The 19,025-nt window shown below is 41.0% G+C and overlaps 1 protein-coding gene across 1 annotated transcript in view; it reads right to left on the bottom strand.

The window, feature by feature from the left end:
- LOC137588925 (urotensin-2 receptor) overlaps nt 1-13,511 on the bottom strand; it is a 57,734-nt gene extending 44,223 nt beyond the window's left edge. Inside the window, exons 1-3 of the mRNA XM_068306262.1 lie at nt 13,008-13,511; nt 11,057-11,772; nt 9,575-9,953 (exon numbers count right to left, since the gene is read on the bottom strand). Coding sequence (XP_068162363.1) covers nt 9,576-9,953; nt 11,057-11,770 — 1,092 coding nt within the window. The 5' untranslated portion in view covers nt 11,771-11,772; nt 13,008-13,511 and the 3' untranslated portion in view covers nt 9,575. The remainder of the gene's footprint in view (nt 1-9,574; nt 9,954-11,056; nt 11,773-13,007) is intronic.
- Nucleotides 13,512-19,025: the final 5,514 nt, after the last annotated feature.

Here is a 19,025-nt window from a genome sequence, read left to right as displayed (position 1 = left end):
ACTCCACTGCAGTGAGAATTCCTACATGGTTTGTGTCACAGATCCCGTTTAGATGTGATAGAAAAAATGGAGGAAAGCACATTATTTTTGTGTGCTATCGTTTTGTGTTTTGAAACATGATGGAACGCCTTCTCCACGGTCGTCTTTGTCAGTGAAGTGCAACCATTTCAATCACGATAATGGCAGAAGATCACTAGAGGAAATGGTGGGAGCAGAAAACATCAACCACCTGCAAGGTGTTGAATACAGTAGATGTGGATTTATACGTATCAGCACTGATTTTTAATGTCTTGTGTGGATTATGTGAATGTTTTAATACTCTCCTCTCCCACAGTGGGATGTCAAAGTGTCTGTGCCTGAAGCTTTAAGGAATGAAAAGTTGGAGCATTATTTCACAAGCTGGTGAACAGCCATAAACACAAAGAGTTGTCCTGGGTCAGTCACTTCAGCACATAGAAATCCTTTTGCAAAACCCCAATCTGTATTCTTCATCGTCACTCATCCATCTTCTATGTATAGCACCACTTTCTCGTTCCTGACTGATGCCAAATTCCATCTATTTTCTTCTTGTTGAATCAATTTTCTGACTCCATTACTTTACATCATTCCTTTTCATGGCAGCAGGACAAATGAAAAAAGAGTCGACCTCATCTTTCTGTAACAATGCATACGACAATGACACATTCTGTCCTCTTTCCTCTGGCCTCACTATGTGTTCCTTCATTGGGCTTCAGCCCAAATCCAGAAGTTTAAATCCTTTAAAATGCATCTTCTGAAGTCTTATAGTCACATATCTGTTTCACAACCACACCACAACCAGAGCTGACAATGTTAAAGAAATGGGCTGCTAGCGTGTTAGTTGCTGAGTCTTCCATCTTTTTTTAATGTAAGAAGAGGTTTGATGTGATTTTCCCTCTGCTTTCCTGTATTACACTGTACAGTCACACTTCAGTTCTTTTTTCCATTAAGATTCAGTGTGGCCTGTGCGGTAAAAAAGATGTATACATCAGCCTTATCAGAGCATAATTACCAACAGGGCAGAGAAAGGAACTTCCGCTGCATCCCTGTGGGTCTCAAAGGTTATTCCTTTGTACAGCAGAAAACAAGCTCAACCTTAAACATCCACAGCAATTAACATAAATACAGGAAAGCACTGACTTTGTACTGCAGAATGAGTAATCCCACTTTTTGATTGATTTATTCTACAATATGTAGACTGAAATAAAGTAAGGCTTTTTAATAAAGAGGTAGCAATGCTTTTACTAAAACAAAGGATCTCAGTATGCCTTCCAAGGATAACATGATTGAAACCAGTTATTTGCTTGGATTCAGAACCAGCTTTCATCTGAAACAAATGATTGGTGCATTCACAAGCAACCTGAACTTAAAAAAAAAAAATCAAGTAACGGAAAACATGTGGTCTGAGTCTGAACTGGCCTGTCACTGCAAAGGTATATCTTCACAATGCTGAAAACACATGGGAAATGTACAGACGGAGGAAATTGCTCAAAGTGAAATTGCTGCAAAGTGCAGCTCTTTTCAAGATCACTGGGATTTTTGCAAGTTAAACATTCCAGAGTGCAGAAATGAAACTAGAAGTTATTGTCACCCACTAAGATTTCTTATCATCACTGCCTGCCTGTTTGCTTTGCTGAACTAAACACAAATTAATTCTATCCAATTTGTGGATTGTCTGAACTGGAATATGTTAAAGAATGAAATTATGAAGCTTGAGCTCCTTAGAAATGAATGGGGGTAAAAGATTGTGACCCAGGTATAGAAATATATGAGACACATAATACATTATGTATATTAAATCGTGGAGACGCCCATCTCTCGTCAGCTTAAGACTGGACCATTAACATGAACCCTTCTGAATGAAGGGCTGCCCGATCAATCCCTGCCCGGTGTAATCTTGTAGAACAGCAGTATAGGGTGAGTCATGCCACTTATTGATCCCATTGGAGACTTTCTCAGACAATATGGCCGTTAGTTATTACAGTCAAAGCCTCCCATCACCTATGTTGAGAAGAGAACAGCGATTCTCATTTCCAATTCCCAAACTGAGTCGTGTCAATGTAATCAGCTTCCAGATATTTAGCTGGGGAGATCAATAGTCTTTTCACCGTCATGAGTGAAAGACAATGACTTGTCTCTGGGTGATCTTTACAGAGGTGACCTCTGCTTGATTCATCTGAATGACTTTTCTAGTCCCAGTGATATTTCATCTGGCAGCTGAGATGGCATATCTGTGGGGGAAAAGGCATGTTAATGAGTCTGTCATCAATATTTCTATAACGTGCTGCATCTCTAGATGTTGCATTAAAGCAATTGAGGAGATGATTATTTGATGTTCATCTCTAATAGCGGTCAAGGCTTCTCTCATGTGATCTATACGGGGTGTAGGTTCCTTGAGCATTTGTGAAGCACTGGGGTTTTATAGCTTTTATGATTCATGCTAATAACCAAACATACTGTACAAACTTCCTTGAAGCCTCTTTGGATTATGACAATGTTATAATTTTAACCAAAGCACACAACATAAAACCTCCAATGACTGAGCAAATGTGAGCATATGGAATGCCAAAATGCTGTTCATCATTTGGAAAGCAAACACATGCCAGATATTTCCTTAATCTAATCATGTTTTTTTAAAATGTGTTTAAACATGTCTGCAAGACTTTGGTGGATTATTTTTCTTTCTAGCCAAAAGAAGTGAGCGAGCATCCTCTCATTTAAAGTCAGAGATGGCCGTTGCTTTCACAGCAGTAAAGGGCTGACAGGACAGATGTCACATATCGACTGTTACTTATGACTGTTGATTCAGAGCATCATCACAACAGATACCTTTATCTAATGATAAATGTATCTGTTGTGATGTTGTATGTGACCTATTGGATCACGTCAGGCCATTTTCAGAAGTTGCACTATCACATGTGCCTCGAACCATATCAAGAGTTTATATCACAGACCTTCCATTGCCTTTAGAAAACACACATTCAGTAATCAACATTCAGATACTGGACTGGACAAAAGAAAAAGCCCCAGCCACACCAACAGAGCAGCATCCAGGAATATTTTCTGCAGCAATTGGTTCCTGGAGAAGAGCTTCAACTGTGATGCACAGTAGTTTGACAAAATAGCAAATAGACAATAAGAATTCAAAATCTTTAGGCTTTACTGCATTAAAAAATGTTTATTTACAACTCATTAACTGATTAATGGAAACTCTGTTGCTATAGGTTTAGTCAGGGAATCTGTGAAAAAAACTATTCATGGTTCAGTGTAGATCAGCTCAGCTGACCAACTAACAAACTTTTAATCTGTTGTCAGTTTAAACACTTAAAAAAACTGCTGGAGCTGTTACTCTTTGGCCTTTTGTGTTGTTTTTTTGTAAGTGAAGGTTTGCTTTGGCTTTTCTTTCGTGTCTCTCGTTCCTTTTTTAAATAGCTCACTGCCTCCGGAGACTGTTTCCTGCAGCATATTCACCATTTAGTCCCACAAAAACATCGACTGTGATTATGCCAGTTAGTCATCTTTTCCATTCAGGAGCTACAGACAAAGAAAAAAAAGTGACCTAAGAATCAAGTTTTTTGTATTTTAATTCCTGCATTATTTCCTGACCAATTTCCGCTCTTTATCTGGGAGGAAAAGGGCAAGCTTTCAGAACAGTCACAAGGACAATGAAAACATCAGATAAATGACTTTGTTTCATAAATGCCCTTCATAAACAATAATAAATTTGCTTGCTGTCCCACAGTCATCGGATATGTGAACAGAGTGTGTGTTCTTCTGTGGGCCATGTTAAATAGGTCGTAATGTGGTTTTTACCCATACTTTTATTTTGATATCTGGATCCACTGCACAAATCGGTCATGGGTGGGAAAACTCAGTTCTAAATTAGACCAACAAATATCCTCACCCCATCTTAATTCAGCTACATTCCTGGGGGAAAATAACCCTGGATTTTGGGGAACGTTATATGTTTGTATGCAAAGATTCATCCTGTCCATGTGACAAATAAGGGGGGACTATTAAACCACAACACTATAAAACTGTGGTGTGTGGTAAATGTTTCACGCAGTCATTGCTAATAATGTCTAACATATTCTGTTTTCACATGCATTATATTAGACATGTGATGCTTGTAAACTTTTAATGCACACTTATGTGCATGCATGCAAGAATTATTCACTTCTACATAGCGAGATTGGCCTGTTTTACGTAAGAAAATATGTATGGGTACAAAAATACATTTGCCAGAAATGTCACAGGAAGAAAAAATCCACCTTGGCATTGAACACTGTGTGGAAACCAATAAAATGAATTAAAAAGCAAGTTTAAAATACTATTTACTCAGTTTCCTAAAAGGTCATTTCCACCTCAACTGATTTTATAACAGTGCTTTGATAAAATTTGATTGTCCCTTGATAAGTATTCATTCATTCATTCATTTTCTGCCGCGTCATCCGCCGTAGCGGGTTACAGGGAGCTGGAGCCGATCTCAGCTGACACAGGGCGTGAGGCAAGGGACACTCCGGGCACAATGCCAGTGATAATTATTTGTACAGCCTATTTTCCAATTTAACATACACTGTATGTCAACAGAATCATCTTAAAAAGCCTCTGAGGAAGGGGAGGGAAACAGCAACTATACACTAAACAAGAAATGTATAAAGTGAACTGCAAATGTGGAATAAATAATATATTTTCAGGTTTTAATAGCAAAAGCAATCCATGTATCTTGTATGTCAAGCAGGCATTATAAAATGGTTTTGTAGAAAAATAACAAATTATTCAAGCTCAGAGAATCCAGTCTTATCTTTTCTCTGGTCGCCTCAGAATTACAATCCCACAGTTGGACAGTAAAAAAATCAATCTTGCCTCTCAGTTTGATAGTATGGTGCCCACATTTCACATTGTCATATCATTATAATTAAAAGCTTGCATATTATATTGTTATTGGCACAGTTACACCAGTTTGATGTTTTCCTCTTGGCTGGGTTAAATCACAACACATCAGGCTATACTCTGAAAGATTGTGCTGAGCAACGACCTTCAGTGTGGTTTACGAGCAGAACACGACAGGACTCTGGTTGAGTCTATGCAATCATGCTGTTTATTTATTTTGAATGTGACAAATGTAATTTTATAAAATAAAAGTCAACAGTGAGAAACAGACTCAACCCTTCTAGATCATATCGCGGTCATATTGTTTTTCTGTGAATTCAATATTAGTGTTCTGGTTCTATTCTTTCAAAACACAATATTTTTGTAAAAAAACATTTTTCACCAGCGCCATTCTTGTATACATATAATGCAATATAAATTTACACCCACCAATCAAGTTGTTATGTTACATGTCTCCCTGACAACCATACATAAACACACTCATTACATTATCAACTTACGTGGTTTCATCTGAATGCATTTCATTTAAATATATTTTCTTGTTGCCGTCTAGCTGCTCTTTCCAAAAGATGGTTTTACATGTTGTTAAAGGAACCATAGATGCTGATAATTACACCAAGTAATTACAGTGAAAATAGTCCGACTGGGACTGAAGGCAACCTTAAGAAAAATAGGGTTCAAACCGATGACAGGAATAAATATCCAAGTAATTTATGATTTTTCCAATAGATTTGCTCTGTTATAATGCTAATGATATATCTGTAAAACCAGGGGACAAGCTTGGTATGAAATCCACTTTTCTATGTTGGTTTTGGACAGTGTTTACTTCAGCTTTCACTGAAGGGCTCACAATCGATAGATGTTGCATTCAAGACAAGAGTAAACTTGGCAATCCTGAATCATATATATTCACATGATCACCTCGGAAGACAATACGGATACATTGACGATTAGCCATATCAGTATTAAATTTATAGCAATAAAACTTGAACAGATCATAGGCCGAATATAAGTTTGAACACATTTCTGTTGCATTCACAATGGAGGGCACCATGATTGTGATGTCAGGCCACATAAACTAGGGAACTAAGCTTCCATGTGTATTTTTGAGCTGTTAGTTTAGCTAGATTACCATTTTTCCAGACCATTAATCAAGTCAAAAGTAACACCTAAAACAAATACAGTACAACCACATACTAACATGTAGAGGCAAAGGGGTGCAGGGCAAAAAGGGTCTACTTATAACTCACAACCAGTTGTGATAATATGTTGCATACTATCCTTAACTTCCTGGCAAAAAATGAAAACTTGTTGCATAACACTAATTAGTGTGGATGCACAGTCAAATCAGTGTGTGAACAGGCACAAACATAGAGCTACAACCTCTGCCTATATGATTTACAGCAGATGCCACACAATGCAATTGTAAGACAAAGATAAATAACATATGACTGATTGCTCCATTCGCTCTGCAGACAATCTGGATTGTGATCATTTGCACAATATGCGGCATTAGCTAACAGCAATCTGAATAGGGTTGCAGTTACTGGATTTGTCCTCCATTATTTTGGAACATGAACTAGTCTCCATTCATTGAAGTCATGGAGAAACAGGCAACCGGTCCAACAATGATATTCTGTTGAGAAAGTCTAGACTGGATTATCCATTTGATTCAAGGTATATTTGAATAAACTCACTTGAAAACCTCACACTGTCAAGCTTCAACTCCACCCACTACCTATCAATCCAGTGCCAAACCAACCAAGCACCCAACCAATCATGGCGCCCAACCAATCATGGTACATCTGCCAGGAGGAATCACGTGAACAATGTGTCGTCCACACAACGCAGATATCCGGGACAAAAAGAGTGAAGTTTTTTGAAAATGCCGGGTCTGGGTTGTCGTGTAGACGATGTGACCGAAACTTTATCTATCCGGGAGGCGTCTCCCTGTGACGAAAACCGCTGTGACGTTATTGTGTGTGACCCGTGTACATGTACACAAAGAATGGACAGAGTTAAAACCGTCTATTTTCTGACATATAACAGGTCCATGTCGATGACGCGTTGCTAAACATGGTTCACAGTTGGATATTTGTTCATCTGTTTCTTTCTTTATGAGTTATAAAGTTTATACATTGGACAAAAATATTGTTTTGAAATGAAAACCAATGATATGACCCAAGCATAATCACTGGCCATACCTCAACATTACAAAAGCACAATCATTGTCCATACCCCAACCCCAACCCCCCTCCCCTCACTGTACATGTTTACTGTATTTTGATTTTTGTCATGTCCAAATGATCATTTTCCATACTGCCTGTGTGTGACACACACACACACACACACACACACACACACACACACACACACACACACACACACACACACACACACACACACACACACACACACACACACACACACACACACACAGTGTACTGCCATTACTAAAATATACATGTTTTGCATACTTTCTTATTTTGCTGGCATTTTTATTCACAGACTTTCTGTAAAATGCCACACACCTCAAACTCATGATAACTGATATTTTAGCCATCCAATGGATGTCGTACTTGAGCAAATGAAGCCTTATGAAGCTTCAAACCGCAGTGAACCTCTTGGGATGAAACGCTTCAATGCTTCATGGGGCTTCATCTGCACATCACTAACTATACATGGACTTCCCAGTTAACATATTTTTAGAGTGTCATAACTGTTCAAACAATTGTCATGTTTTTGAGCAGAAAGTCCAAACAGCAGGAACGACACAGAGAACAGCAACAATTTCTGAGTGAAACTAGCTGGCGAGGCAGTCTGTTCAGCTATGGTTTCTGGGCATCTGACAAAACCGCTCTTTAAGTAAAGCTAATAGAACTATCACTTCTCCAAAATTTCTTTTCCACTTGCACTTTTGACAGTCGCCTTTTCCTTTAACGTTAGCTCCTTTCCCAATCTCATGATTAGTTACTTTCTTTCTCCAGTTAACCTGCTAAAATTCATCTACGGCTTCACAATGCCCGCCCAGAGCAATCAATGATTTGCCAACACAAAGTCGTTGCATCACCACGTTGATTTTTGACTATGTTGGGTGCACTTGCTTTATAACACCAATACATTTGTTTTCATATGTTTGGTATGAAGTCTGATATTATTGTTTTATTGTGGGATTTTCACAGGTTCCCGCTAGTTTATTATTATTAAATAATTAATTCAACATATGTCATAACTTTCAAAAGAAAAGAACAGACTGGTATTGACTGTCAAATGGATTTTCCACTACATTACAGACATACAGCTGTGATAAAAAAGCTTTCTAGTGCAAAGTAAGTGGCATACCTCAGTGTGTGTGTGTGTGTGTGTGTGTGTGTGTGTGTGTGTGTGTGTGTGTGTGTGTGTGTGTGTGTGTGTGTGTGTGTGTGTGTGTGTGTGTGTGTCCATCTGGGAACGTCTGCCACATCCCAGCAGCTCCAATCTGCCCTCCTCCACTTACCCTTCCCTTTACCCTCTGATCCCCTTGGATGCACTATAATTCATTCATCCAGCTTCTTATCTGCGAGGAAAATTTGCAACTGACAACTAAAATCCATCTAATGTAAGAGACCGTCCCACAAACTGACGGAAAAACATCAAATTGTTTATTCATCCCAAGAATTGGGGCACCTGTCAGTGAATTCCTAACATTCTGGCAGTTAAAAATTAAATAAAGTGAAATCTGTCAAAAATTTCTACTGTAAAATATACAAGAAACAAAGACTTTGGGTCCTTAAGGCGAATAACATATGTCTTGATAGATGGTTAATATATCAGTGACGAAGCTGCCTTAAATATGTTTTGAAACAAAAGAGTTTCCAAAGGTAAAACTAGGCTGCAAAATGCATGATGCAAAAAGTACATTAGATATTATTATTTTACATGTTTATCATGAGTTGGCATGGAAGATCCATGTTTGGGCTTTTATAAAATTATATTTAACAGAAAAATCCACCATTTATATATATATTTCTATATGAATATACATGTACATTATAATAATGAGCATGCTTTGTATTTTTTACATGATATATGTGTATATGTATATAGTTATCTATATTCCAAACTATATTAAATATATAAGAATATATATTCTTAAGAATATATATATTCTTATATACAGTATTGTATATAGTATATATATAGTATTGTAAAGATAATATATTATGCAAGATAATATATTATATATCAGATTATACATAGATAGATAGATAGATAGATAGATAGATAGATAGATAGATAGATAGATAGATAGATAGATAGATAGATAGATAGATAGATAGATAGATAGATATACTGTATGTGAAGTATGGCGTTGTTAAACACACCTAACCAGCTCCACACAAAAACATAAACAAGCACGAGTTGTCCCATATGAATATGTTTAGACTGTATGCCAGGAATCAGAATTCTTGATATTCAGTTTAACTTTTTTGTAGAGCCCCTAAAACCAAAACCATCTGAAATCACATCACCTGTCAGAAACAGATTTCCCTTTGATTGAAAACTTAAACAAAGATGCATCCACTGGCCCTCAGACTGTTCATGAATTTTTAGTTGAAAGGTGGGAAAAAGATAGGAAAATTGGTGCTGCACCAAACTGTGTTTATGGAAAACATGTTCCTACCTTACAAACTGCTGTTATGAACTCTCAGAGACGCTGTGTGAGACAGCATAAAGCTCTCAGTGAACTGCTGACTGCTGGAAGATGGTGATCGTCGTGGTGAGCGGTGAAAGCGATTCCTCCTGTTGAAGTAGCTACCAGCCCTCCAAGACCGTTTATGCTTCCTCATGTACTCCTTGTAGTTCTTGGTAAGCAGTGTATACAGGAAGGGGTTTATACAGCTGTTGGAATACGTCAGACACGTGGTCAGGTAGTTGATGTTGCGTTTGGCTTTAATGGACAGGGGCAGCAAGGGATGGAACTGACCAAGCAGCTGCCAAATCCAGAAGGGCAGGAAGCATGCCCAGAAGAGAAGCACGATGGTGAAGATGAGGTACAGCACCTACAGCAAGTACATGAAACCAGAGATTAAGTGTTGAGGAGAAATATTAAAGTAATAGACAGTGGTGCATTCATGCCAATTTCCAATTTCTCCACTACTCATTACATATTGGTAGAGATGGATATTTCATTAATCAGTGGTATCCCATGAAGCGGCAACTGAAGGCAGCTTTCACTATATCATCAGTGAGATATGTATAACAAAATCAAACACAGCTTTGATGTTAATTGTAACATTTAATGTATAAAAGAAACAAACAGAAGAGCAGAAACAGGATAGCCTGCAATAGCAGAGAAAGGATTAAGAACAGGATGTTAGGCCTTCAGATGTACAGTATTAATGATAAGCTACAGTTCTGGTAGATATTGACACACATTGCAAGATGTCTAATCGCCAATCATGGCGGCAGATAATAATTATTTTTTTTTTAGATCACGATCATAACTATCATCATGCACTGTCTTATTTGAAGGACAGCTCTAGCATGGCCATGTATCTTTGTGAAAATAACTGCAGATATTCACTGCAAATAGACTAGAATGCCTTTAGTGTCTTCATACACAAAGTGTACAACAAAATTCTTAGACAACTGTCTGTGCAAAAGGACTCTGGTTCAAGTATAGTGTGACTATAAATACAAAACAAGAAAAACAAAGACACAGGTGAAAAAACAATTATGAAACAAATGTCAGTCAGTCAGTCATTTTCAGATTACCACCGCTGTATCCGCCGCAGCGGGTCACGGGGAGCCAGAGCCTATCTCGGCAGCATAGCGCGTGAGGCAGGGGACACTCTTTTCCAGTTCACCGTGGAGCCACACAAAGACATACAACCATGCACACACACACTCATTCCTACGGGAAATTTGGAACGGCCAATCAACCTGAAGTGCATGCTTTTGGAAGTGGGAGAAAGCCGGAGAGAACCCGGAGAGAACCCACGCAGACACGGGCAGAGCATGCGAACTCCGCACAGAGAGGGACTCGAACCCGGGTCTACCATGTTGTGAGGCGGCAGTGCTAACCGCTGCGCCACCATGCCGCTCTGAAACAAATGTATATAATCGAAATTCCTTCAAATACAATAATTTGCAATGCACTGACCTTTTGATTGGGAAGTTTCTTGGTCTGTTTGAAGGTCTCTGTCTGTGAAATCCAGTAAGTGCGTGCAAGCTGGATGTAGAGATAGCCAATGATCAGTCCTGGGGCAATGATGCTAGTGCAAAATAGAAAGGAGATGTAGATTTTGTAGGAGAGTGGTGACAGGGTGGGCAGACACATGGCCTTGTTGCCCATTGTCATTAACTGAATGCTCACAATCATTGGTAGAGTAAGGATGAGAGACGCAGCCCAAACCAGAAGAGCAATAGCCTTCCGGTAACTTTTGGACCGCTTCACTGTGTCCAGTGGTTTGAGTACAGCAAAGTACCGCTCTGTGCTCATGATTGTCAGCGTGAAGATGCTGGCATGCATGGTCAGAAAGTCCATGCTGATCAGAATACGACACCCTATATCCCCAAAGTACCATCCCTTCAAGAAGTGTGTGCAGACTACAAAAGGTATGGTGAGAAGGTAGAGCAGATCTGCCAAAGCTAAGTTTATGATGTAGATGTACATGGAGGCTGCTGTCCTCATGGACTGGCACATCACTACTAGGGTGTAGATATTCCCAGTGACTCCAACGAGGCACATGATAGACAGAATGGTGCCTATGGTAAAGGTGGCAGCCGTGTCCTGATGTGTGACCATAGGTGGGTCAGTAGCATTGGCCCCTCTCTCCACGAAGGCCCCGACAGGCTCCATTGATACTGTAGTCATATCTGGGAATGAGAGTGAAGGTTGTAACGGTCCAGAAAAATGACATGTGATAACAAAACCTTGACTTCAATCTGGGACTGATCCGCGGACTTTTGAAGTGGACCTTACTTTTAATCAGAGGAATCATAGTCTATTTGATTTGATTCATAATCTCCATTTATGACATCAGAGGAAGTAATTATGGGACGATATAATGAGCTTTGTGTCAATGCAAAGCTTCTTTTCCGACTCCATCTCACGCAAAGTACAGCTTCCAAATTTAAGATTTCTGAGAAAAACTAAATTCCTCATTTTAGTCAAGCCTCTAAAAGCAGCTTAGAAAAGAGATATGAGTTCTAATCAATTCAACCAAATATGTGTGTGTTATTAAACCATAGTAAGTAAGTTCTGTAGCTGTAGCCAGGTTTATTTAAAATGGTGATCAAATGAGGTGCTTGACAAGTTTTTAAACAGTGAAGGTCACAGCTCCCAGTGCTGGGAGAGGTACAGGGTAAAAATATAAAAACAGCTGACAAACCTTAAGAAAAATGTTCTCAGTTAGATGACCTATAATACTGTCAAATTTGATTAATTTGTATTTAAAAATATGAATCTCCAAAGTAAAAGTCAGTGTAGTACAGCAAAATACAGCTGTAAGTGTTAAATAGCAAAAAATAGTGAAACTCCTGCAAGTTTTCCTTGAGCAAATGTCCTGAGATAAACTGACATGTCATGAACTAATTCAAAGAAAGTAGCCATAAAGACAACATACATATGCAATGTATTTACATATGGTTGATAAAATTAGCAAACACTATAGTGAAAGAATTTCTGTAGGAAATATGTGTTGATGGTCGATGCCAGACGCTCTGTTATTTAGGTCAGCATTATTTCCAAGGGCTGATGACGAGAGGTATCATTATTGTGATAGCAATGAGGAAAAATTATGCAAGTTTTTGTGATGCATCCATCACATTAAAAAAAGAGCCAAACCTGTCAGATATGATGGAATACACTCAACACTGAGGACAGTATTTTTCTGTTAGTCATGGTAGACTCCTTTGTCCAGACAACTACAAAACTATTAGATTCAGATCCCAACATAAAAGATGCATAAAAATCAGCTGTGAAGCTAAAGTCTGTCTTTACAGACCACTGAGCATACAACAAGCTGTAAAGCCATGTAGGTAAATATCTTCATACAAATCTATCCACGCATTTTTTAAAGTGAATTTGACAAGAATATATGCAAGCTTACCTGGATTTAACACTCAGCTACGCTTCCATCCGGCATGCTTCAGATCATTTTTGCTCCTCCAAACTTTGCACTTGCCGTAAAGATTCCACACTGAATAAAAGTCCCAAAAGACTTTACAGTGTATCTGAAAGATGAAACATGCACGTGCAACAAAAGAAAAAAAATGTATATGCAGCTGTCTCAAGGGGGAAAAAACCCTAGATGAGTCATCCTCAACAACAAATATCACTCCATTGTTCATCTCAAAGGGAAATTAACCAAGCAAGTGTGTCTAGTTTGAGGAGAAAAGCACACTGATAGAAGCCCTAAAAGTTCTCTTCCAGTCCCTTTACCCTTGGTGGATACTGGCAGCATCCAAACAGTGGATGTTAGCCCTAAAACAGAGCAAAATAATGCCTACTTCAAAAGAGATAATATCTCAACAACTCTAAGAAAAAAAAAGAGAAGAAAATATCAGTGAAACGGATATGAGAAGTGGAGATCACATTAAGCAGCTGGTTACGGAGAATCCCTTTGACTGAGTGAGTGCCAGAGGTACAGGGAGGAAGGGAGGAGGTGTGGGGGAAGCAAGAGAGAGGGGGATAGAGAGAGGAGCACACTGACGGTGAGGCACTCTCTCTCCAGCACCAAGTGGGAGGGAGAAGACAGAGGCAGAGCCTAAGAGAGAGAGGTATGCAGGAAATGTGTCCTGCTCTCTCCCTACTAACCCTTTGCCATTTATTTCCATGCTATGGGGGGCGTGCCCCACACTTGAGACACTTATACATTAAGAGAAATGACCTGTTGACAAAAACATACACAACATAAATCAATAGCAAAAAAGACAAGTAACACGACCTGTTAGTCCAGTATTGGTTATTTTGAAAGGTTACAGCTGGTATAAGTGTCAAAATGCCACTGGAGCATTTTACCTAACCACGGTCATCAAACATCATGAGCTGCTGAGCATGTCTTTAGTTGTGGGTTACGCCTCATACAGACAGACATTTATTAGTGCTTTCATACAGGTTTTTATAATGAAAATGTCAATATTGTAAAACTAAACAACAATAAGATGTCTGTGTGATAGAATAATCAATTTTGTTGATCACATGTCTGTATGTTGGATTAAAGACAGGTTTTTTTGTTTAAATTTCTGACAGACTGTCAAGTTTTTGGTTTTTAAAATGTGCTTAATTTATGCCGTGAGGCTTTGTAACACGTGGAGTTGGAACACAAAACATTTTGAGAACTTTTATTGAATTTTGTGTGTTTTAATTATAGTTCTGTGCATCCTTGGATTTCCCAGACAAAAACAAATTTAGAAAGCATAAAGGCCAGTAAAGAAAATTTTCATTTTATTCTCAAAATTCTGACTTTAATCTCAGAATTCTGACTTTAGCCTTTAAAAATAGCATAAGAGTTTTGAGATTACAACCAATTGTGAGAAAAGCATTTCAGATAATTGACTTTAGTCTCAAAAATCAGACTTTAGTCCCTATGCTGACCTAATCTTAACGTTTTTGTTTAAAATATGAAATCATTCCTCTGAAATCGAGGCAGGTTGTTAACTTTTCAATTTAATGTAATTCTTTGTCGTACAAAGACGAGTGAAAACATATGAGCAGCTTCTGTAGATATTAAGTAGGTGCCTTCTCTGAAATTTTCTTTTTAGTTTATTTTTTTCGGACATGTTAATATAACAGACTTCACACCTTCATCATATTTACAACATCAACAACAACATCCGAAAAAAGAGGGGGCTGAAAGGTAGAAGCCAATAAGCTTGTGAAATACCTGTCCCCCAGAATCAATATGTTGTCAACAAACTCAGACATTAAATGGTTTCAACCAGCTCATCCACTGAATTATGACAGATGTTCATACTCTTATCCTCTTCCAGATATTAGCCTTTGTCCCAGATATAACCCAGAGCATAACCATGTTTTTACATTCTGCCAAGGAACAACATGGTTTCTTAACATCATACGAGTCAAAATAAGATGTTGACCTTGCCAGTGTTCTTCACAAGAATATAATGATCATATTCACCTCTTTCACTGGACAGAAAGTAATTATCCAAGAATTAACCAGTTTATTACAGACACTTTAACAGTTATTATATTGTCAAAAGATATCAACATGCACTTTAAAGATTCCAACTTAATGTTATCCCTCCAAGCAGAAATCCATGTTGTTTTGTTCATTAATCCATGTTTCTGACACTGATGATGTTGAATGGTTTTCAATTGCTCCATGTAACACGTGATGTGTCCAAAATTGGTGTGGAGCTCCCACTATTGAAGTGATTCTGATGTACAGATCTTTGAGGTAGTAACAACTCTTGTTCATCTTTATTGCTCATATTTCACCAACTCCTCCGTACACCTGATCATCATTGTTTTCATCTGCGCCAGTGAAAGCCCCTTTGTTTTTGATTAAGATCTTGCGGTTGTTTATCCAGGTGTTGTTGATCAGCTCATTCTTCTTCAGTTGTCGAGCTTTTTTTAAATGGTATCAGCATTCTTTTTAGTGAGATTCTCATTAATATAAACATTTTTTTTCCTTTCAGTTTGAAGCCTTGTGTCAGAAGAGCAATTTTGTGTTTACAATTCTGGAATTCTCCTCCGAGAGCTGCCACCTTATCGTGGTGGGGGAATTTGAATACCCGCATGATCCCAGGAGCTATGTTGCAAGGGGCTTTACGCTCCTGCTAGGGTCTCCCTTGGCAAACAGGTCCTGGGTGACGGGCCAGACTAAGAGGAGCACAAAAACCCCTATGATGAGTACAAAATCAAGGACCGTGACGTCGCCCGGTATGGCGCAACCGGGGACCCACCCGCATACGAGCCACCAGGCGCTCGTATGCGAGCGCCTGGTGGCTGGGCCTCTGCCTACAAGGCCCGGCTGGGCTCAGCCTGAAAGGACGACGTGGGCCCAACCTCCGGTGGATTCACCAACCACCGAGGAAACCGTAGGGGACGGTTGCAGTGTGGATTGGGTGCCAGTCGTCAGCATGGGGATCGACAACCCAATCCCCAGACAAAGAGTCTAGCTCTAGGGACGTGGAATGTCACCTCGCTGGGGGGAAAGGAGCCAGAGCTTGTGGGGGAGGTTGAAAGGTACCGACTAGATATAGTCGGGCTCACCTCCACCCCACAGCTTGGTCTCTGGAACCCAAACCCTTGAGAGGGGCTGGACTCTCCACTTTTCCGGTGTTGTCCAAGTTGAGAGGCGGCGGGCTGGTATGGGCTTGCTTGCGGGCCCACAGCTCAGCCTTCATATGTTGGAGTTCACCCCGGTGAACAAAAGGGTTGCGTCCCTGCGCCTTCAGCAGTGAGACAGGTGTCTCACTGTCGTTTCGGCCTACGGGCCAAATGGCAGTGCAGAATACCCGTCCTTCTTGGAGTCCCTGGGAGGAGTACTGAATAGTGCTCTGACTGGGGACACCATTGTTCTCCTTGGGGACTTCAATGCTCACGTGGGCAATGACAGTGAGACCAGGAAAGGTGTTGATTGGGATGAAAGGCCTCCCAAATCTGAACACGAGTAGTGTTCTATTATTGGACTTCTGTGCTAGTCATAGTTTGTCCATAACAAACATTTTGTTCAGTCACAGGGATGTCCATAAGTGCACATGGCACCAAGACACCCTAGGCCGGAGGTTGATGATTGACTTCGTTGACAACTGATTGACAATTCCCACCTCCGGGAGAGCTTCTCCCAGTTCCCGCAGGAGGCCGGGGACATGAGTCAGAGTGGACCATGTTCTCCGCCCCCATTGTCGAAGCTGCTGCTCGGAACTGTGGTCACAAGGTCTCTGGTGCCTGTTGCGGCAGTAACCCCCGAACCTGGTGGTGGACACCAGAAGTAAGGGATGCCGTCAAGCTGAAGAACGAGTCCTATCAAGTCTTGCTGAATTGTAGGACTCCGGAGGCAGCTGACGGGTACAAGTAGGCCAGGCGTACTGCGGCTTGAGTAGTCGCGGAGGCAAAAACTCGGGTCTGGGAGGATTTCGGAGAGGCCATGGAAGAAGACTATCGGTCAGCCTTGAAGAAATTCTGGCAGACTATTTGGCGCCTCAGGAGGGGAAAGTGGTGCACAGCCAACACTGTATTACAGTAGAGGCGGAGAGCTGCTGACCTCGACTGAGGATATTGTCAGGCAGTGGAACGATTAGTTTGAGGATCTCCTCAATCCCGCTGCCATGTCTTACACAGAGGAAGCAGAGGCTGAGGTTTTAGAGGTGGATTCGTCTATCACCCAAGCTGAAGACACTGAGGTGGTTGCCAAACTCTTTGGTGGCAAAGCACCGGGGGTGGATGAGATTCGCCCTGAGTACCTCAAGTTTCTGGATGTGCAAGGACTGTCATGGTTGACACGTCTCTGTAACACTGCATGGCAGTCAGGGACAGTACCTCTGGATTGGCAGACAGGGGCGGTGGTCCCTCTTTTCAAAAAGGGGGACTGGAGGATGTGTTCCAACTATAGGGGGATCACACTCCTCAGCCTCCCGAGGAAAGTCTATTCCAGGGTACTGGAGAGGAGGATTAGACCGATAGTCGAACTGTGGATTCGGGAGGAACAATTTGGTTTTCGTCCCGGTCGTGGAATACTGGACCAGCTCTACACCCTCCATCGAGTGCTCGAGGGCTCATGGGAGTTTGCCCAACCAGTCCACATGTGCTTTGTGGACCTGGAGAAGGCATTCGATCGTGTCTCTCGTGGTATCTTGTGGGGAGTGCTTCGGGAGTATGGGGTCCGGGGCCCTTTGCTGAGGGCTGTCTGGTCCCTGTATGACTGAAGCCAGAGCTTGGTTCGCATTGCCGGCAGTAAGTCAGACCTGTTCCGGGTGCATTTTGGACTCTGGCAGGGCTGCCCTCGATCACCGGTTCTGCTCATAATCTTTATGGACAGAATTTCTAGGCGCAGCCAGGGTCCAGAGGGAGTCCGGTTTGGGGACCAAAGGATTTCATCTCTGCTTTTTGCAGACGATTTTGTCCTGTTGGCGTCATCAAACCTGGACCTTCAGCGTGCACCGGGACGGTTTGCTGCCGAGTGTGACGCGAGTGGGATGAGGATCGGCGCCTCTAAATCCAAGGCCATGGTTCTCGACCGGAAAAGGGTGGTGTGCCCTCTTCAGGTCGGTGGAGAGTCCTTGCCCCAAGTGGAGGAGTTTAAGTATCTTGGGGTTTTGTTCACGAGTGAGGGAAGGATGGAACGTGAGATTGACAGATGGATTGGTGCAGCTTCTGCAGTGATGTAGTCGCTGTACAGGTCCGTTGTGGTGAAGAGGGAGCTGAGTCGTAAGAAAAAGCTCTCGATTTACCGGTTAATCTATGTTCCTACTCTCACCTATGGTCATGAGCTTTGTGTCATGACCGAAAGGACAAGATCCTGGATACAAGCGGCTGAAATGAGTTTCCTCCGCAGAGTGGCTGGGCGCACCCTTAAAGATAGGGTGAGGAGCTCAGTCACCAGGGAGGAGCTTGGAGTAGAGCCACTGCTACTCCGCCTCGAGCGGAGCCAGATGAGGTGGCTTGGGGATCTGTTCCGGTGGTCTCCTGCCTCCAGATGGTAATGGATAACATGTCTCAATGTGGTCCGGATCTATAGTTATCTCCAGATCCCTCTGTTGAGAACTCACTTGTTGTTCCATAGTATCTAGGTCGGCGCTGCGCTCAGTTCCCTCTCCCCTGGCCACAGCATGTGTGTAATTCCTCAGCTTGATTTTGATGCCAGTGATGATCACATCATTTATACGAATGCTTTATTCCAAATCAACCATTCTTTGTTGTTCCTGTTCTAAGACAACAATTCTTTGGTCTTTTTCATCTATGTTTTTCCGCATTTTCTTCATTTCGTCCTTCATTTTTTCCATGGCGTCCAGCATCGGTTTTAGCTTTTCTTCCAACTTTTTATCAAAGTTTCTTAACAAATCTTTCCCTAACATATCAAAATTGCTCTTTAGCACTTTCATAGAAAAGACCATCTGGTCTAAAGCAGTGGTCCCCAACCCCTGGGCCATGGACCGGTACC

Source organism: Antennarius striatus, chromosome 21 (genome assembly GCF_040054535.1).
Source record: "Antennarius striatus isolate MH-2024 chromosome 21, ASM4005453v1, whole genome shotgun sequence".
NCBI lineage: Eukaryota > Metazoa > Chordata > Actinopteri > Lophiiformes > Antennariidae > Antennarius > Antennarius striatus.
Note: the sequence above shows the minus strand (reverse complement) of the source record. Positions and strands in the feature narration are given on the sequence as shown.